Source organism: Ursus americanus, chromosome 7, assembly GCF_024610735.1.
Source record: "Ursus americanus isolate L20-20 chromosome 7, mUrsAme1.1.p, whole genome shotgun sequence".
In the NCBI taxonomy this organism is placed as follows: Eukaryota; Metazoa; Chordata; class Mammalia; order Carnivora; family Ursidae; genus Ursus; species Ursus americanus.
The window spans coordinates 35,006,920-35,028,321 of NC_142133.1; the positions used below are offsets into that span (position 1 = coordinate 35,006,920).

General features: G+C 42.6%; 1 protein-coding gene and 1 long non-coding RNA gene across 2 annotated transcripts in view; one reads left to right on the top strand and one right to left on the bottom strand.

The window, feature by feature from the left end:
- Positions 1 to 12,541, top strand: part of ANTXR1 (ANTXR cell adhesion molecule 1) — a 213,269-nt gene extending 200,728 nt beyond the window's left edge. Inside the window, exon 18 of the mRNA XM_045788146.2 lies at positions 8,590 to 12,541. Within this exon, the coding sequence (XP_045644102.1) occupies positions 8,590 to 8,850 (261 nt within the window). The 3' untranslated portion in view covers positions 8,851 to 12,541. The remainder of the gene's footprint in view (positions 1 to 8,589) is intronic.
- Positions 1 to 21,402, bottom strand: part of LOC123786017 (uncharacterized) — a 65,090-nt gene that overhangs the window by 10,881 nt on the left and 32,807 nt on the right. Inside the window, exon 2 of the long non-coding RNA XR_006777856.2 lies at positions 3,336 to 3,443. This is a non-coding gene — a long non-coding RNA (uncharacterized LOC123786017). The remainder of the gene's footprint in view (positions 1 to 3,335; positions 3,444 to 21,402) is intronic.

The window sequence follows — 21,402 nt, forward strand, 5'->3', positions numbered from 1 at the left end:
CTGAAAATGGCAGGGGAGAAATGGTCACAGCATATCATTTAAAAACTTTTGTACAGAACGATTCCCATTTTTGTAAATTCATGCATCACTCTGTGTGTGTGTGTATGTGTGTGTGTTGTCTGAGAGAGTTAGCACAACATGGTAACACTCTGAGTGTTAGAACTTACAATCCTTCTCTCCTTCTCTTCTTTTTCCTTCTTTTGTACATTTTCCAAATTTTCCACAAAGAAAATGTAGAACTTTGTAATCAGATATAAACAGAATTTTTTTTAAGATTTTTTATTTATTCATTGGGAGAGAGAGCGCACAAGCAGGGGGGAGGGTCAGACAGAGAGAGAAAATCAGACTGCCTGCTGAGCAGGGAGCCCTATGTGGGGCTCAATCCCAGGACCCTGGGTCATGACCTGAGCCAAAGGCAGATGCTTAACCAACGGAGCCACCCAGACACTCCGAATTTTATTCTTAAATAAGGCTTATCTCAGTAGTAATCCTTCAGAAGTCCTACGCCTGCACCTGTCCCACTAAGGATGAACCATTTTTATTTCTGCCCCTTCATTTTCCTAGTTTCCTCTTGTTACCAAATATTTCCTTTCTGCTTTCATCTTACCCTCAGTTTTGGCCTCCAAAGAAGTTATTATGGAAAGCGGGCCAGCACGTGTGTCAGCAAAATGAATCAAACAACTGCAGGAGTTGACCTGGGATCCCTTCGCATGAACAGCACATAAAAGGCAGGCTGCTGTAGGCGATTTATAGGCAGGGCACGTTTGAGGTGGAGGGAAGCAGTCAAGGACTCTGGCACCACCACGCACCACACGCCCTTCCTGTAGCCCCAGAAAAAGACAGGTGCCTTTATGCCATTTTGTCCCTATCATGGAACTGGGCCTATGAATGAATGCTGTCAAACAAAGAGCCAGAGTATGGGGGCTTCGTTTCAAAGCTGAAGTATAGGGTTCAAAGAAAGAGGAGGAAATGGGATGGCAGAAAGAAACACAAAGGGAGCAGGGGCCTGTGCATGCTGAGGAGCTTGCATATTTTCCTACAGATGGCGGGGAGGCATTGAAGAGTTTAAGCGGGAAGACAACTTTGAATGTGTGTCTATGTGTGTATAAATGCATGTATACATCTTGTATACATGTACAAACATGCATGTATATATGTATGTACATACGCATTTTCATTTCACCTGGGAACCAAAATATAACTGGAAAAGAGAAAGGCTGAAAACAGGAAGTCCAGTTTACCTAGTGGCCCAAGTTATAGAAGACTGAGTGACAGTGAAGTTGGGAGGAGTGAATGAACATGGAGGATCTTTTAGAGATAGAATCAGAATTCTGCTTCTCCCTGACTTTGCAGAAGATAGCCACCTCCCAGTTCCTACTTTGATCGTCTCTACCCAAAGGATCAATCCTAACTGACCGCCTCAGTTAGTAACTCAGTTGTAATTCCAAATTCTGAGAAGAGAGAATCTGATTGGCCTAGCTCAGGTTAGATGCTCACCTCTGGTCCAATCAACTACGGTCAAGGCCAGTGTCAGGGAATGCAAATATGGTTGCTACGGTCCATTTGGTTGTGGGATTAATTGACTGACATCTCTCTCCTCCTGTGGACTATATTTTCCAAGAGAGCGGGGACTGTTTTTGGTTGCTCATCACTGAATTCAGCGCCTTATAAGGTGTCTAGAACATAGCCGGCACTCAAAAACCATTTGTCAAAAGGATGAAGGTCCACATAACGAATGGAGAGAAACCTGCATGGGATAGAAGGCACTATTAAGTCACCTAAACCAGCCCTCCATCCATTCATTACTCATGTGTCTCATTTATCACTAGAGCACCAACTTCAGCAGCATTACGTCAATTGCCTTCAATACACCAGTGAGCTTTTGTGGTCTAGCCTAAGAACCAACCCCCACTTACAAGAGTGACTTAAGTGAGAAACTATGCTCCTAATTCTAAACAACTGACTTGAAACAAACTTTGGAAACCCCATCCATTTGTAACTCGAAAAATACCTCCAAACAAGACAATCAATGGAAGAACCGGGCTAGAGAGAAAAGGTATTTGTCAGAAGAAACTTGGCATACATGTTATTCTTTTTCCATCTGATTATTTTAGTCTTCTTCCTGTGAAATCCAATTTCCTTAAGTGACCTCTGTTCATAGGAAACTATTTGGTTTAATCTCTGGGAGCCATGGCATATTTTTAACCATCTCCAAAGGCCAGCTCCCTCTCCAATGAGCATGCCTGATACCCAAACAGATGTTTTATAACACTCAACACACATGAGCTCACCACTGGCAAGTCTTTTGCACACAATCAGCCCACAGCTCTTCTCGCATCTCCCCCGTCATGCCACAAACCCAAATTCAGGACTCAGAGGCAAGCTTGAGTTCTTAACACGGTAACCAAAGAGCAGAAGATGGAGAGTCCAATCTTGAATTTTCAACTTATTAATATTTTATAAATCTAATGATGAACCAAAAAATACGCAACACAAAGAGTTACCCGAATTCAGTTGCATAAAAAGACTCGCAAACTGGCTGTCCCCAAAGAACTCAGATTACAGTATCTGAGCAAAACTCAAAAGCCACTCAAATTTTGATGGAGTTAAAAAATGTTAGGGCTGAAAGGGCCATGGATGTCATCTACCTAGTGCAACAGCTTTATTTATCTATGAAGAAGCTTAGGCCCACAGAGAGAAAGGGACTTACTCAAGGTTTCACAATGAGTGTGTGAGTCGTAGAATGGGCGGTAGAACTCTGCCTCCCAGCCATGACCCACAGAGCAGAAGACAGAGCCACACCACCAGTATTCTGTCTCTCTTCCCCGTGGACCATCAGTGTCTGTGGTTCAAAGCTGGGAAGAAGCCGGAACCTGGTCATCGAGATCGTTCATCCATCATGACTACGCCATGATTGTTCTGAATGTGTCACATCCAACTTAGGTAAAGAGTTTTGCTGAAGAGTGGTTTCATCTGACAAATCAATCAAAAGTAACCCAAAAAAGTATTCTTAAAGATAACAGGTTAACATTTCTAGTGTGGAAATCAAGGGGAGCACATAGCATTCTTGCTGCCCCTTCCCCAAGAGCCAGAAGATAGCCCAAAGAGACCATGAGGGTGTGACTAAAGAGACCGAAATTTGCAACTGCAAGCTCACAGACCTTTGACCCTTTGAGAACCTAAACTTGCAGGGAAAAGTCTGAGGTTTCTAAGGAGGCTTGCTCCACCTCAGAAACCCTTGGGGATATAAGCAGTACTTTTTGAGCACCTACTTAAACTTAAGCCTATAAATAGCCAAGATGAGAAGACCCAGAGGCCACCTCAGAGACACTCACCCACCAGTTGGGGAGCAGTGTTGACTGAGAAGAATAGCAAATGGCATATTATCTTCTTTCGTTGAACAGATTTTTGCAGAGGGATTAGGGTGGGCCAAGTTGGACATCCTGCAATAAAAAAAACAAAAAATTAATTGAAATATGTAAGCAAGGACCAGATCACAAAGAGCTGCATATGCCATCAGAGGTATTTGGATTTTATTCTAAAGATAATGGGAAGCCATTGAAGGATTTTGAGCTGGGCATTGAATTGACCAAACTCGTGTTCTGGAAAGACCTCTTGACAGCAACATCAAGAGTTGATGGATTGTGGCCAAGAGCTATGTTGTGTGATAGCATCTACAAGTGACTCAAGAAAATATTTGCATTGTTAGTCTATATTCAGGATAATAGAGGGAAAGAGGATAAGTGCCTAAGGCAAGCACAGCTGGTTTTAATCCCACTTCTACCATTTACCGCTTTATCATCTTGGGCACCATATTTAAATAAGCCTGAGCCCTCAGTCTCATTTCTGTACAGTGAAAATAATGAGTTAAAACGATGTGCCTAGACATTTCCAATAATCCTCTCAACACTATTAGATTCAGTCAAACCAAAATGGCGCTTTCCCGCCTAGAAGAAAAGCCACCTAGCATCCTGCTAAGCCACCACTTAGCAGGAGATATTGTTGCATTTTCTTCTTAGAATTTAACCAGAGTATTTTGTTGCTAATGTGTGAAAATAATTGGCACTCGTACTTTGTAAAAGAGCAAGCCGAGGTAAACTGAGGTCAAGGCCAAATGTTGGATCTGAATCAAACCTCCCAAAAACAATACTGCAAAGAATTTAACTGGGTTGCAAAGACCAGTGTACGAACTGAGAGCTCCAGTCGTCCTAGCAACCTTTTAAGCAAACACTGGTGCAGATTTGCTGGCATATATGACACTGAGAACATCTGGCCTTTCTATTATCCTCTCACAAGCAAAAAATGATGTCGTGTAAATTGATCTTTAGGCCAATTATATGGTCTAAGTGTTACAGTGTTTGTGTTGGCTCCTCTGGTTCCAGGTTTTAAGAACTTAATTTGTAGCCACACCCCTTCCTAAAGTCCTAATTGCATCTTACTGTAACTGACCCCAGGGATTCATTTATGCCAAGTCTGCACCTTTCTTCAGGACAATATGTATGTGTGGATGCATCATCAGTCCACTGTGTGTGCAAAGCATGGTGGGAGGTCCTATAAGAATCAGTTTCAGGAGTTTTGTGCCATGGGAAGGTAGAGAGAGTGCGTAAGACAGCGGACCCTGGGGACTGCTCTGGTCACATGGTCAGTGCTACATTTTTCCCCCTCTATACCAGCTTTGTTATGGAAGCCAGGTGTGGAGCGTGGAGGCTCTAGTCTGCAGCTCACTTAGAGGGCACTAAACTAGGAGTCAGAAAACCTGATACTACCTCCAACTAGCCTTCCTACCCTAGACAAGGTCATTATTGTGTCTGAGCATCTGTTTCTCCATCTAGACTCAATTTCATTTACAAACTCCATGTGGCAGGCCGTGTTCCAAAGCCTTCATCAACATTGATTAAGTTAATCCTCATAACGACTCTAAGTGGCAGGTGGTATTATTATCCCCACCCCATGTCACGCAGTGGGGGCATGGAGGAGACTGTGAGCTTGCCCCCCACCCTGTCCTGGCTGCTTACAAAGAGCTCTGGGCTGCTGTGCTCAGCTGTCATGGACTGGGGTACCTAATGAACCATAGCCTAGTGCTCTGGAGCAGGAGATCCAGGGGTGCACCCCTGGACTATTACTGACCACAGGAAAGGGGCTTCTTGCCTCTCTCCCTCCCCACCCCACCCCATTCTTCTGTTGCCTTGGCCAAGAGGCCATGATGGCAGCTGGAGGGGCTGACCTAAGGAGCAATTTCTCCCACCTCACTCCCGTCTCCCACATCCCCAGCTGACAGACAGATGTGAGGGACCATCTTTTATTCTGTGGATCTTTTCACACCTTCTTCAAGACATCTGGGATCTTAATCTGGGTTATGAACAGATGTATTGGTAGAAGAAGGCTGGGAGCTCCTGATTTTGTCTCTGGACAAAATAGCCTCTGGTAAAAATATTAGTATTATAGTGTGTGAAATAAGTCAACAGGCCTCTGAATTAGCATGCCTCCTCTCTCAGGGAGGGAGCCGTGGGACGGCCAGCCCTGAGGAAAATCCGAAGTCATAGGGGGACTTGACCCCAGGCACCAGCAGCTCCATCTTCAGGACCAGAATTCTCCTTCATCTTCAGAGGAAATGAATCTTTTGAGGCTCTTTGTCTGACTTAGCATGTCTAGGAACAAAGGGCAAAATATGTAGTACAGTAAATCCCAACTCTGAGTTGTCCATTACAGGACTTTATCACAGATGGTAATCATTAGGACTTCAACATTCTTGAAGGAAAGAGCTTTATCCAGAATTATAAATAAACTATTCCCAAGGCTTAGATTTATAAAGCTGTGCTAAAAAACAAAATTCAACTGAATAAAATTTAAAGATCTTATTGGCTTTATTCAACAATTTGTGAATCAGGCTGCACTCCATCTAGCAAATAGAAAGGAACTCCGAGGAGCTGTACAAAATGGGAGACTTTATAGGCAGAAGGGGGCAGGGACAGGAAAGAGTGGGTTACCTCATCTTTCTTTGGGTGATGGAAGGGGCCTATCAGGCTGATTACCTCACTAATGCTGACCAGGAAATTCCACGTTGACAGGCTTAAGATTACATTTTTGGGCAAGTTTGAAACTGCAATTAGGTTATGTATTGAGTCTTGATTTGCTGACATGGGGTTTAGTACAGGTGACTCCATTTTAGACCTGTTGTCTCTCTTTTTTTTAACAGCTGTAAAAGAGGGCTGCATAGGGAGTGCCTGGATGGCTCAGTCAGTTAAGCATCTGCCTTCGGCTTAGGTCATGATCCCAGAGTTCTGGGATCGAGCCCCACATCAGGCTTCCTGCTTGGAGGGGAGTCTTGCTTCTCTCTCTCCCCCTGCTCCTTCTCTCCCCCCCCCTTTCTCAAATAAACAAAATCTTAAAAAAAAAAAAAAGAGGGCTGCTTGGACAACTGGGAATTTACAGCACCAGGTTACAAAGTCAACCTAACCTGTGAAAGCTTGGCATTGATCTGGGAGTTCTGGGCGATGCCATGAGAAGACGGGAACTTATTTCTGCATTTAGTGGGCCCCCAATCAGAACCTACCAAGGTTAGGCCCTGGTTTAATCTCATGAAATGCAAGTACAGAGGAATGGGGTGCTGGCATCTAAATATGGCATTGTATTTCCTAAACCAATAGTGCAGCAGCAGAGTGCAAAACAAGGCTGCTGCTTTCCAGAAGTTTCTCATCTGGTCAGGCAGGCAAGGCATTCACCAATCAAACAACTATGGTTTTCAGGCTTCTGTGTGTGGCATAGACTTTTAACTAGAGAACTCAGGGAGGGAAGCAAAGGATACATGGAGGCTGGAGTCATCAGGGAAAGATGTGTGGAGGGAAGGGACTGACTTAGGACTCGGATGAGTGGGGTGTGCGCACGTGAGGCAAGGTTGGCTCAGCCCCCACTGTCTCCCATAAACATGCATCGTGGCCCTGCTGTGACTCTCGGCCCAAGCCACGTCTCAAATCACACACTTCTGTCTTCTACAAGTGACTGTGGCTTAATTCCACAGACTCACCCTCTTCAGTTCCCCTCGGCCCCTCCCTCTAAAGGCCTGAAAAGGGAAATTCCAGCTTCTCTGGACATATCTCATCCAGGGCAGATGCCAGAGGATGGGCCTCCATCCTGGAGGGTGAGGCCGGGAAAAACCCACACACCAGCTCCAGCCCCGGTGTAGTGCTACATCGGATTGGGATGAGCAGGAGAGGGAGAAAGGGACAGGGCAGCCTCAAACGCATGCCCCCACCCCCCTTCTTTGGGGGCAACTTCTGCAGGCATCCAGGACACACAGTAGAGGCAAGAACAAGGTGCCCTGCAGGCCCGGGAAATTTGGAGGGGGGCTAGGACCCCACAAGGGTGGGCCACATCCTGCCCAGGCAAGGCAGGAGGGTCTGATGCCCAAAGTGAACGGAGCACAGGCACCGGAAGGAGAATGTCGTCTGTGGGGGGAGGGGGAGCAGGGCAGGCGAGACTGACTTTGAAGAGCTGAGAGGGGACACCACAAAGGAGAGGGTATGTAGGGCCGGCTGCAGATTCTGGACTTCCTAGAGGCTGCTGTAGGGGCTCTAGGTGTCTGCTCTGCATTGTCCAGTCATGTCCCCAGGAAGGGTGGGGGTGGGGGGAGCGGAATTCAGGGTCACTGCCCACTTTGCAATAACACAGCCCCAGGCTGTACTTGCTAAGAACCTAAGCGTGCTGCAGCAGGTGCCAGAGCAAGGGCAGGATAAATTTTTCGTTGACACCGCTTCGGGCAAGGCAGGGGCTCCGAGGGGGGGCTGTATTGACTGGTGTCTTGTTCACAGCAGGAGGGGGAGCTGCCTCCTTAAGTCTCTACTCGGCGCCAATGGCTGAAGGGGGCAAAAGTTGATGGGGGAGAGGCAACTGCTTGAGGGCCTCTGAGAATGACCCCCGTCGGCCACATGCGTGACAACGCAGATCACAGATGGATTCAGCTCGAATTCGAGTGCAGGAGCTCATGGTGTTAACCTGCTACTGCCTCCAGGAGTGCCACTGAAATCAGCTGAAGCAAGTTCCCTTTGTTTAAAAAATTTGGTGACACACACCACAAGCACCACCCCGCCTCCTTAGAAGACATTAGAGTGCAGCAGGAAGAATAGAGGTTCTGAAGCCTAGCTGGGATTCGAATCACCAATCGTACCTCTTCCTGGTTGTGTGGCCTTGGGAAAGAGATTTAATGTTTTTGAGACTCAGTTTCCCCATCTATGAATTAGAACATTTGGTAAGAGTTCCTGGCTGGCAAGGCTGTTGAGATGAAATCTGATGAACTCTGTACACAGCTTGACCCCATGCACCCAGTTAAGGTCCCCTCCTCTTCCTCCTCTTTGAGAGAGAGCCTCCAGGAAAATGAATTTTAACAAATAATTTTACAACACAGTAAGCCCAGAAAAAGGAAATGGGGAGTTGATTTGTTGTCAAGTTCTATTGTATGACGGTAGAGCACTGTCATAAGCATTGTGTCTGCTTTCTACATATTTCTTTCAAGCTGCCCACCGTGCCTCCCACCTGCCCTGCTGTAAACAGCAAACATCAGCTCACCGTTTCTTCTCTCTGGTTCTCTTACAGGGCCGCTGTATCAACTTCACCAGAGTCAAGAACAATCAGCCCGCTAAGTACCCCCTCAACAACGCCTACCACACCAGCTCACCGCCTCCTGCCCCCATTTACACCCCCCCACCCCCTGCTCCCCATTGCCCTCCCCCACCCCCCAGTGCTCCCACCCCTCCAATTCCATCCCCACCTTCCACCCTGCCCCCTCCTCCTCAGGCTCCACCTCCCAACAGGGCGCCACCCCCCTCCCGACCTCCTCCTAGGCCTTCTGTCTAGAACCCAAAGTTCATGCTCTGGGCTCTTAGAAACTTTGGGGAGAAGGCTCCTCTGTGGTGTTAGAATAAGTCTTTCCAGTTAGGAGAGGCTTCTGCTTTGGAAATGAGTGGTGATAAAGCCCACTGACCTTCACACACCTTAAAAATTGGTTTGTAATGCCAATACACCAGCAATTGTGATCAGCAGAAACAGAAATTTTGAAATGCCTGAAAACAAATGATGAGGCACCTACAGTCACAATTATAGCCAGCCAGCCATCACCTCTAGAAGGTTCCAGAGACAGTGAAACTGCTGGGATGCTCTTAAACGGGATTGTGTCTCATGGAGACCAATAAGAAAATCATTTCTCTGAGGGTGAAACGCAGAGTCGGATGGATGAGAAATAACATTGCTGGGTTTCTAAATGCTGCCTTCCCTCCTCCACTCCACCTCGATCACTTGACCCTGGACCCTTGGCCTAGGAACCAAGGAATCCTCACCCAAGAAGGTGAAAACCCTTGGCCTACAACTTTGGGAAAAGCTTGGGGTCCCCATTGTGGCAAGAAACTCAACATCAGACAGGTATCCAAAAGCTTGTTCGCCTGGGATTTGCAAAGGAGTAAAAACATATGCCTTATTTTCCTTTCAAATTCTCCCAGTTTCCAAGTGAGGAAGAGAGCAGGTGTTTATAGATGGAAAGAGGTATGTTGCCACGTTGCTGTGTAAGTGAAATCAGGTGTGCGCATTGACTGGCGATACTGATGAGAGCATCAGACAGTTTCTAAAACCCACAGGCCACCAGCAGCTAGAGGTGGTTGGCGTTGGCCCGACATGGTCCACTAATCAACAGACAATGGCATTGTTGAAGAGAAACCTGTTAATGATTCATGTTAAAAATCAAGATTAGGCTTCAGTTTAAATCACTTAAGGTATGAAGAAGTGACTGATCCCATTTTTCAGAGACAAATGTTGAGTTGATCTTCCCAAAATGGCATCACTAGCACCTACCATACAATCTCACTGGGATTTTTTTTTTTCCTTTCTTTCTTGGTAAAGTTGTATACCGGAGATTTCTAGGTAGAGTTGAGAGACAATGGTCCTAACATAGTAGGGAAACCATCTCCAGGTTCTTTAATTAACCGCAAAAAAAGCCATGTATGTGTAGATGCAAATGTATTTCTCCTTGGCTTTTCAACGTACTCATAAAAATAAGCTGTCAACCCAGGAGGAATATACTAGTTCTGCCTGAAATTCCCACCAGGCCTGGGATCCACCCAATTCCTCCAAGTCTTTCTGAATCTGTTGTCATCAGTAAGCCCTGGAACCACTTTCTAAACATTGGGCTTCATCACCCAGGGTGAAAACAGAGGTCCCTCCTTCACCACCCTATTCAAAATTATCTCCTTCACAGGTCTTAAAATTCCTCTCCCAAACCACTCAAAGTCTTAAATCTTATCTGGAACAAACCAGAATATAAAATAAATATAAACTTAGAGCTTTGGGTTATGGCCTCCAAAGATCCTTCAGGAACCCGTCAAGCCAGCCTGATTCTTGCACCTTACTCAGAACACAGACATAAGGACCCGGCATGCACTCCGTCAACATCAGTTCTTGTAGCCATGACAGGCATTGCTCATCAATCACAGCACTATCCATGGAGCCCAGCAATTTCTTCACAATCCTCACATCACAACTTCAAAGAGCCACCATTCATCAGTCAGAATTTGAGAGAGAGATGAGCCCTATTTTCCATCCCCACTTTAGAAGGCAGAAACAAACAAACAAAAACTAGAAAGCAGAAACACACAGGAATTGCACGGAGGAATGGGGAATCCTTGGGCATAAAAGGTACAGTCGGGGAACATAGATCTCGGCAGAGTGCCTTAGTAGGGGGACTACAGGCACTAAATCTGGAGTGCCGATGCCAAACTGACACGTCTCTAAGTGTACCTCAGACCCAGCCCTTCTCCCAGCCTGCCACTTCCAAACGCCCAGCCTTCTCATAGAGCTAAAATCAGAGATGGTTTCCAGGACTTATAAAAGCAACCTCCCTTTGCCACCTCCTCAACCTGGCCTGTATTGTCTATTCTTACAACACGAGGCTTCTTCTTTAGTATAGTCCCTCATGAGGCAGGGGCCACAATGTCTCAGCCACCTGCAGTGACATTGCTGGACTCCAGCAAACCATTCCATAGGAGAATGGGTTCCCCAGGCTCACAGCATAGAGATGTTGAGCCCATGGCAACTGTTTTGACTGCGGGCAGTACAGAACAGTCCACCCCACACCACTGCCGCCTGACTCACTGCGGCCATAAGAAAGTTCAAGCCAAGACACAGACGTTGTACAAGATGGCGGGCATCGAGTGAGAATGCAACATTCAGGATCTCAACAGCACATCAATCAGAAGCCCTGTGCAGCTTCCACGATGTCTTGGTGAACTTTCTGATGAATAGGGAACTGCAAATATATGCTGATTTAGAAGGGATTAGCAGGGTTTGTCCTTAAAACTGACTCATCATGTCATCCCTAGTCATTTAGAATTACAGTTGAGAAGGTGAAACTTCTAGACTATATGAATAAGGCAATAGGCTAGCATGGACAAAATTCTTTAACTGGTTTATAAAATATATCAGTATTTGTATCATTCCCTGTAAAAGGCAGCAGACGTACAATTGTGATCAGGAAACTGCACAAAATTAGTTTTTCAGCCCCCATGTTATTGTCCTTGTGAAGTTTTTTTTTTTTTAATAAAAGCCAACTTTTTGTTGTATATATTCGTATTCCATGTGTTAGATGGAAGCATTTCCTATCCAGTGTGAATAAAAAGAACGGTTGTAGTAAATTATTATAAAGCCAATGATATTTCATGGCAGGTTATTCTACCAAGCTGTGCTTGTTGGTTTTTCCCATGACTGTATTGCTTTTCTAAATGTACAAATAGTTACCAAAATGACGAGACCTCTGTTTGCACAGCATTAATAAGAACCTTGAGTTCCGTGGTCCTCTCCTTTGAAGACCAGCTCACAAACGGTTTCTGGCCTGGAGCTTTGCACATACTCCAGCGAGACTGTAAAAATTCTCTCTTTGACCAAGATCAAAAACAGAGCAGGTGGGCAAATTAAGTAATATACTTGGATATCTGGCCATGGGTAACTTCATTGTAAATAACACTAAAATGGGCCGAGATGTTTTTGATGTCTCATAAACACTAGCATCCAAACACTGTTAGATGAGAAAAATCCACCAAAGAACTAGAAAAAAATAATAATAATTATGAGATAGTGAGCAAGTTTCAGCCCAATGCCAATCAATAAAAACAATTAATGCTGTGTAAAATGGGTTGAATTAGCTTGCGAACTATATAAAGATATATGCAGTAAAAAGCCTGTGAACGCACACCAGACGGGAATGGGGTATTCTAGTCAGTTGCCTTCTCTAGTTATCTGAGCTCTACTATATTATCGTACTTGGATAACCAATTTAAAAGAATTAGAATATGATTTTTTTAAATACACTTAACATTAAACTCTTCTTCTAGTCCTTTCTTCTTTCTGCGATAATTCAGAAGACAGTTATGGATCTTCAGTGCGTCATTGTTCTAAAAAATCAGTTATCACCGTACCGTGCTATAGGAGACTGGGCGGAACCTGCACAATGACAAACTCTGGAAGTTGCTTCTAAAAAAAATAATAATAAACTTTCCTAAAATCATCTCTTTTACTGGTTATTTGTCTCTCTGTTACGAAAATAAAGTGTAGATTGTTCAAGTGCTTAACGTCTGATAATAAAATGTTGTTACGCAAATTAAATTGCATTTCTCAAATCATTATTGTATTTCCACTAAGCTCTTTACCGTCTTGATTACTGTTAATTTTTTCTTCAGCTGTCCAACATTCAACATACTCTTTATTTCTAGTAACAGTTTTAAAATTTCAAAAGTAATCCAAGCTCAATGAAAATAAAAAAGTAAAAAGTGGAGATAGAGAAGCACACAGAAAAAATGTCCTGGATCAGTTAGGATTGTGTCTGGCTGCCTGTCACAAGATTTGTGGCCATGACCGATTTCACTCACAGAGCAAGGACTCCAGAGGTTTGCAGCTGCTCAAGGAACCAGGCAGCCATTGGGGAGGGTATGTGTTGTAGTGAGCACTGGGTATTATATAAGACTGATGAATCACAGACCTGAACCCCTGAAACCAGTAATACGTCATATGTTAATTATAATTGAATTTAAATAAATAAATACATAAATAAAAAAACTTAAAAAAAAGGAAAGAAAGAAAAGAAACCAGGCAGTTTTACAGATCATGCGGCAGTAAATACCCTTCCTTCTATATACACTTCAAGATATTTTTCTTATATCTGCAATTCGGACACAAATCATTTTATTCTTCTTAGCAGCTTCGATTCAGCTCCTCCATTTAAATTTTTTGTAGGTAATCGAGTGTCTCTTACTAGTTACTGAGTTTGTTTTTTCACAAGTCTTTCTTGAGCCTTAAATGCATCTTAATTGGAATAAAACCAACTGCAAACAGAAAATCATGCCACTACTTTTTCCAAGTTGCAATAGTAGTTACTTTTTAATAGCCTTTGGGCACAGGTGATATTTTTAAATTACATCCTTAATCATTAAATGGTTTTGAGATAACCACCTAGCAATTTGGAAGGAAAAAGAAATCTTGGAGCCCTACCTCACTCCTTATACCAAAATTAACTTCAGCTGTATTTAATTTAAGTGTAACAAATAAAATAAGGCAAGTATTTTTTTTTTAAGATTTTATTTATTTATTTGACAGAGAGAGACCACCAGTGAGAGAGGGAACACAAGCAGGGGGAGTGGGAGAGGAAGAAGCAGGCTCATAGCGGAGGAGCCTGATGTGGGGCTCGATCCCATAACGCCAGGATCACGCCCTGAGCCAAAGGCAAACGCTTAACGACCGCGCCACCCAGGCACCCCAAATAAGGCAAGTATTAGAAGTGGAAAAAGTATTTACTCTATCATATGAAGAATTTTTAAATCCTACATATTGCTCATATTACCAACCAACTTTCTCATGAAATCACTTCAACTACCCTGAGTAACGCTCCAATGCATTAAGTTGAATAAACAGAGGAACCATCACAGAAAGCAATAAGGTCATCAATCAGGTGCTGACTGTGAACTTGAGCAGATCTACAATTTTTCATCACTAAATCCAATTTTCTGCCCTCAGATAAATGTGTTTCTCTGGAGCCTCACTTAGGCATGAACAACAAATACAACAATTTGGCCTTCTAAATACATTGCCAACAAGTGCTTACAATAACCAAGCACTGGGTTTAAAGCCATAGACCTGGCATATGCAAAACAGATGGGTTTATTCTGATTACAATTGTACTGTGTTGGCTTGAATAACCACGTCTTCATCAAATTTATACCTACCCAAATTAGAAGCCTTATAATTCCACTAGGTGTAATCGCCTCTCCTTTTTATTCAACATTCAAGTGGTCAATTATATAAATTCTTCCTTCTCTCCTAAAAGCGGGACCATTTTAATTTCCAGAGTTTGAAACTGTGCAACATCTCCTTTATTTACTTTTAAATATCATTTTACAATGTACTTATAAGGCAACAGCAACAGCTAACAAAATTCTGCCTAAGTCACCTGAGAGCTCAAAACAAAGTTCTGTTAAAAGTGTTCAATGAGGGGGGTACCTGGGTGGCTCAGTCGTTAAGCGTCTGCCTTCAGCTCAGGGCGTGATCCCAGCGTTATGGGATCGAGCCCCACATCAGGCTCCTCCACTGAAGCCTGCTTCTTTCTCTCCCACTCCCCCTGCTTGTGTTCCCTCTCTCGCTGGCACTCTCTCTCTCTGTCAAATAAATAAATAAATCTTTAAAAAAAAAAAAAGAAAGTGTTCAATAAGGGGCACCTGGGTGGCTCAGTCGGTAAAGCATCTAACTCTTAGTTTCCACTCAGGTCATGATCTCAGGCTGGAATTGAGTCCCCCACCCCCACCCCTTTGGGCTCTCACTCAGCGGGGAGTCTGCTGGATTCTGTCTCCCTTTCTGTCTCCCTCTACCCCTACCCCCCCACACACACACACGTGCTCGCACACACTCTGTCTCTAAAATAAAATAAATCATAAATTTAAAAAGATGTTCAATTACTCATGCACATTCAGTACCTGAACCAGCATCTTGAGTTACTAGTTGCTTATAAACATTAAAATAAATGGAACTCATAAAAGACATTTTCCTTTGGGTAGTGAAGTGGTTTGCATTCTTGCAAAATATTTTAAAAGTAAAGAAATGTTGGGTATGAGTGCAAAGAGTCCAGAAAACATTCGTTTTCTTCTGAAAGAGAAGTCATAAGACGAGAGACCTCTCAGCCACCCATCACTAGCCTCTTTCAAAAATGCATCCCCAAGAGCTGTGGAAAACTTACAGCCATCTAGCTTCACATTTTTTTAAACAATACAAGCACTTTGACATTCCCCTCCCTGTGAGCCGCACCCCAACTCTGCCCAAGACACAGTGCCTGTCTTTTTGCGTAGTTTTACTCTTGAAAGTATTTACTGGACACCTATAGATTCTGTAAGAAACCGACTTGAAATTAATGATAATCCGCATTTCCAACCAAGATCTTGTAGAAACACATAAATATTCCACACGAATGCAAAAAAGTGGTTCGTAGAGAAGGTGATGCAGAGGCTTTGACACGCATCTGAAATTGCAGTAACGGGCTTCTCTCGAGCTGGGGTGGATTCCAAACGGGAAGCAGCTTCTGTCTCGCCGGTGTGGCCCAGGGATTCCAAATTAGGCTCCGAAGGGTGGAAGCGAAGACAGCAGGAGATAGGAAGGTGAGAGGTGGGTTCAAGTCATCTCTTTAGGAAGATAAATTTTCTTTCCTGCTTCAATCAGGCATTTAAGTTTTTGCTACAAATATCCCTTTCTAATGCCTCAATTGACTGCCTTCTCTCCTCTCCGTGCAGACCTGGGTATAGTGATGGCCTCTCGGTGCTCACACAGACATATTGTCAGTGTCTGTGCACCACACGTTCGATTTCTGTGCCTTTGCTTCCTGGGTTTCAGTAAGACTGAACAGACTTTCAGACCCTTTTATGTTTGTATCTCCTCCAATGACGTAATCACAGCTACGAGGAATAAGACCTGCAGGGGTCCAGGAGAATTCGATTCCGGCCCACCCCTTGCTGGATACTTCCATGGACCCCACCAAAGGGACCAAAGCAAATGCTCGCTCTGAGCAGGCCCCGCCCACTCCATCTGTTACCTGCTGAGACTGTTGGTTCTCACAGCATTTCGATGCTTAGCTCAAAGTTTTTATGGTCTTTTCAATGTTTGTTTTTAGGAGATTCTCAAAAGATAAAAATAAAGATAATTATTAAGATAAAATTCTTAGAAGATAAATAAAGATAATTTATTTATTCTTGAACTGTTTGTAAAAACAAGAAGAGATCCTGTCCAGCACTACGTCCAGGATATACTTTCTTACTTCTAGTTAATAGTAATTGGTAATTGATTTTTTAAAAAATGCCTTTAATTTCCTTAGCAAGTTAGGAATAGGAAAAAAAAAAAAAAAAAGCTTCCCTACCTGATAAAAGGTATCCACCAAAAACCCAGACAAACATACTTAATGTCAAAACACACAGAGCTGGCTCAGAAGCCACTAGAAGACTTCTTTGTGAACATGCCTACAAAGGGTGCAACTTGCTCTATAGTTCTTTTAAGGTCACAAACAAAAGCTCATTCGACACTCATCAATATACAATACATAAATAAATACAATTATATCAATGCATCATGAGCAGGCTTAAAAGGACGCAGCTAGAGCTTCCCGGTGCCATTGTCACTCTGGTCCCAGCAGTGGCCTGCTTTCACTCTTGAAAGTTTACTCTACTTATCTACTCAGTTAACTCTATCTACCCATTCTGGTCTTGGCTCTCTAATTCTTGAGGCACCTGGGACAAGGGACAAGAACCGAGACATCCTGTAACACTAGGGGTATTCTCTTTAAAATAAAAAAACAAGAAAGGATTGTAGCCATCACCATTCTCATTCACCTTTGGTTCTAGCCAGCTCAATAACACAAACAAAATTACAAAGCAATTGTAAATATCAGGAAGAAAAAAAGTTGCCATTATTTTCAGACAGTATCAATGACTACCTAAAAATTCCATGAGAATCAACGTAAAACTTTTAGAACTAATAGAAGAGGCCAGTGAGCTGGTCAGGTACATCGTCAGCACCATAACCATGCCCAGTTAGAAAACTATCCATTCATAATAGAAAAAAATATAAAACTATACATGTTTATATTTGGGGAAAATATATCAATTATATGTAACCATATTATATACTTATATTTGTATATATAAATTGCATATACAAATTAACAAGAAATAAACCTACTCAAAAAAATGTACAAAATCTGTAGGAAGACAACTATACAATTTTATGAACTATCCTCAATAGATGGAGAGTGGTACTACATTCCTGAATGGGAAAACTTAATAACCCTGAAAAGGTGTCAGTTCTCTCACAAATAACCTACAAATTCAAATGAAGGCCAATAAAAAACGTAGCAAGATTTTTAAGTAATCTCCAATGCAGATTCTAAGTTTTAATTAGAAACACAGCCAGTATATGGTAATACAACAGAACAATTTTCAGCAACAGACCTGTAAATACATGGAAGTTTAGTTTATGATAACAGTGGAGTATCCACGGACTGACTCTTTAATAAAGGGCTATCTAGCTGGGGAAAGAATAAGGTGAAATTCCTATCTCTGCTGCAAGGAAAAATAGACTTCAGATGGATTCAAGAAAGGAGAATACAGGAGAAGTACTTCTACTTAATAGTGACTGGGCCCCTGAGTAGCACTCTCTGTAAATGGAAGGTTCTTATAATCTTACCAATCAGACAGGTCTCAACTCCTAGGAAAAAGCAAAAGGGTAGAGAGAAAAATGGAAGGGCGGGAGTTGTCAAGGGGAGAGTAAGGAGGAAAAAGAAAAAGGGATCTCTCACCCTCCCACTCGGGCACTACAGTAGAACACACGTTGCTGTAGCCTCTCCCCCAGTGACAATTCTACACATTTGGTGTCTGTCACATGGCAGTTAACCAATGCTGGGCAAATGAGCAAACATATCAATGCAGAATCCCAACATGTCCAAATGTTTAAGCAAATCAACAATAGACGTGGAAGCTGTATCTGAGGCGAGGTTTTCTTTCAAGAACCAGAGGTAATAAGCAAGTTCTCATTTCCCCATTGCCTTTGAGCAAATATTCAAAGCATGGGCTCTCACTGGGTGGTATTGAATGAATTCCTATAAAAATTCATTAACTTCGTCAGCTCACTGGATTGCTTTTCAATGCATACACATTCTTCCACATTCTATGTCAGTTGAGGTCAAGTCCTTTTTTTTGCAGTTGGCCTGGGAGGAAAAATAAGAGTAGATGCCAGGAACTTCGGGTAGGTGCCAGAAGGAAAAAAAAAGTGCCAGCACTGGCAGTCACCAGAAGAATCAGCTCCAATTTGCCTCGTTTGTTTATCAAACGTCCTGTCCCAGGACCAGATTCCCTGCCCTTCTCCAAATGCATAGAGCGAGACTCAACAGTTGTGTCGTGGCTCATTGAGGAAACGGAAAGAATCCAGAATCAGCAGTCAAGTGGTTGCGATCCCCGTTAAAGTATCAGTCAATGAAGCAGCTGTTTATTTGTAGATTTATGTTCTGATATTTCACAACTGCCTGAAAGGGCTTTGTTCGGTCCACAGTGAGGAGATCTCACCTCGGCTTGCTGAGCACGCGTCTGTTAAATTCAGTCTCAACTACTGTTAATGTGGTTGCCTCTAGAACAGAAACTGATACTTTCTTTTTTCCTTTTTTTTTTTTAATGAATAGATTTTATTTTTTAGAACAGTTTGAGGTTTACAGGAATACTTCCTAGATAATGTGGAGAATTCCCCCATACCCCCTCTGCCCTGCACACAGTTCTCCCAATTATTAACATCTTGCATTACTGTGGTCCATTTGTTACAACTGATAAATCAATGCTGAAGTCCGTAGTTTACATTATAGGTCGCTCTTTGTGTTACAAATGCACATGTATCCACTCTGTATCATACAGTATCATGCAGGATAGTTCCGTCACCCTAAAAATCCCGTGTTCCACCTCTTCATTCCACCTCCTCTCTCCTCTTGAACCCCCAGAAACCTCTGATATTTTGACTGTCCCCATCTCCTTGCTTTCCCAGAATACCACATAGCTGGAATCATAGTGTGTAGACTTTTCAGATTGGCCTCTTTCACTTAGCAATATGCATTTAAGCTTCTTCCATGTCTTTTCGTTGTTGATAACTCATCTTTTTATCACTGAGTCATACTCCATTGTCTGGATGTTTATCCATTCACCTACTGTAGGACACTGATGTTCACTTTCTGACTGATTTGAACAGCTCAGTGGGGTGGCTCTATGTTTTCCAAAAACTAATCTAAGATTTGTGTGCGCGCGCGTGTGTGCGTGTGTGTGTGTGCGTGCGTGTGTGTTTAAAAGACACAGGTTGGGGGAAAATGAATGTTATCCATTATTCTAACACCAAGACAAAACTTCTTAAACATCATTTACCCCCTCTCAGTCTTCTTTGATATATATGCCCATTTAAAAATATTGAAATCATACTATAAATACACTTTTTATCGTGTGTTTCTCACTTAATATAATGAAAATATGTATAACAGATACATACACCAATGTGGATAGTATGATACTCTGCCCAGATCCCCTCTTCAAGGCTGACAAATGCCATCCACGCCCCCAGTTGCTGGGAATACTAGCTGCCATCCATAGTATTTGCTATTCCCCAGTTTCACCGCGCCTTGTCTAAGGAAAATTTTGTTTCTATCACTATAAATTTACTGAGCTTCCTGAATTGAAAGTATGCATGTATGCTTCATCAATTCTGAATAATTTTCAGTCATTACCCCTTCAAAATTTGCCTCTCTTCCTCTTGCTCCTTTCCTTCCAGGGTTAGCCATATGTCAGACCATCTCAGCCTGTCCACCATGTCTCTTAGCCTGTCTTTCATATCTTCTACCTTTTTATCTCTCTGTTTTGCATTCCAGATCACTTCAGATCCATGTTCCTGTTCATGAATGTATCACCTATATCTAATTTTCTCTTTAAATAATCATTTGAGTTTTTTTAATTCCAGTTTTTATGTTTGTCTTTTATTAAAAGTCCTTTTTGGTTGGCTTTCAAATATGCCTGTTTATCTTTCATAATCGCTGTACCTTAAATTTTGAATCACCACTTTTCTTTCTTTAAATATATTAAACATGCTTAATTTATATTTTGTATCCAATAATTCCCATATCTAAAAGCTTTGCTGGCCTGATTCTGTGGTTTGTTGTTCCTGCTGATTTTTGCATATAGTGCCTTGTCTCCTTAAATGCTTTTTGACTTTGACTCTGAGCCCACATTCCTCAGAACTTAATTCATGGAAAACTCTGAGGTTTGTGTTGTGATTGCATTTCTCCAAAGAAAATTTATGTTTGCTTCTTCCAAATATCTGGAATCGTTGCCAATCCTGAACTGCTTTAAAATAAACGCTAACCTAAAGGTATTTAGAATCATGCAGGTAGCGGAAATTTGGGTTACAAACCTGAGTTAGTGCCAGCCTGTGGTTAAGAATTCTCAAGAGAAAATTTTCTCCCTTAACCCAACAGGGACAAGCAAGCTACTCCTTGCTATTCCTATTAGTAAGTCAGAGTACTTTTCTAGTTCATTCATACACTAAGCTGCCTTTTAGGGTCCCAGCTTCTTATGTTGGCTTTTGTCTCCTGTTCACGCAACCAACATGTGGTCATTAAAATGAAGGCTGGTCCTTGAAGAAATGACTGATTCCAGGATTGGTACACCAAAGAAGAACAAGATAAGACTGGAACATAGATGTACAATAAAGGTAAATAAATGATGATAGATAGATAGATAGATAGATAGATAGATAGATAGATAGATAGATTTAAGAATCTTCCTTGGAGTGCCTGGCTGACTCAGTTGGTAGAGCAAGCAACTCTTGACCTTGGAATTGTGAGTTCAAGCCTCACATTGGGTATAGAGCCTACTTTAAAAAAAAAAAATCTTTCTGGGACACCTGGGTGGCTCAGTCAGTTGAGCATCTGCCTTCAGCTCAGGTCATGATCCCAGAACCCTGGGATCGAGACCCATGTCGGGCTTCCTGCTCAGGAAGAGTCTGCTTCTCCCTCTGCCCCTCCCCCTCCCTCTGCTCATGCTCTTTCTCTCAAATAAATAAATAAAATCTTTTTTAAAAATCTTCCTTAAAACATAATGTCCACAAATAAATGCCAACTACAGAAAGAATGATATAATTAGACAATTGGCATTTTGGCAACCATGATAGCAATCATTGTTTCAAGCAAGAATGATAAAGAGATATTGAAACTGATGAGCAAAAGTATGATGAGAAACAGGATATTTATATAGTCTCAAGATATATCACCAGACATACTTAGTAATTACAAAAAGATAAATAGTGTCTTTATAATGGAGA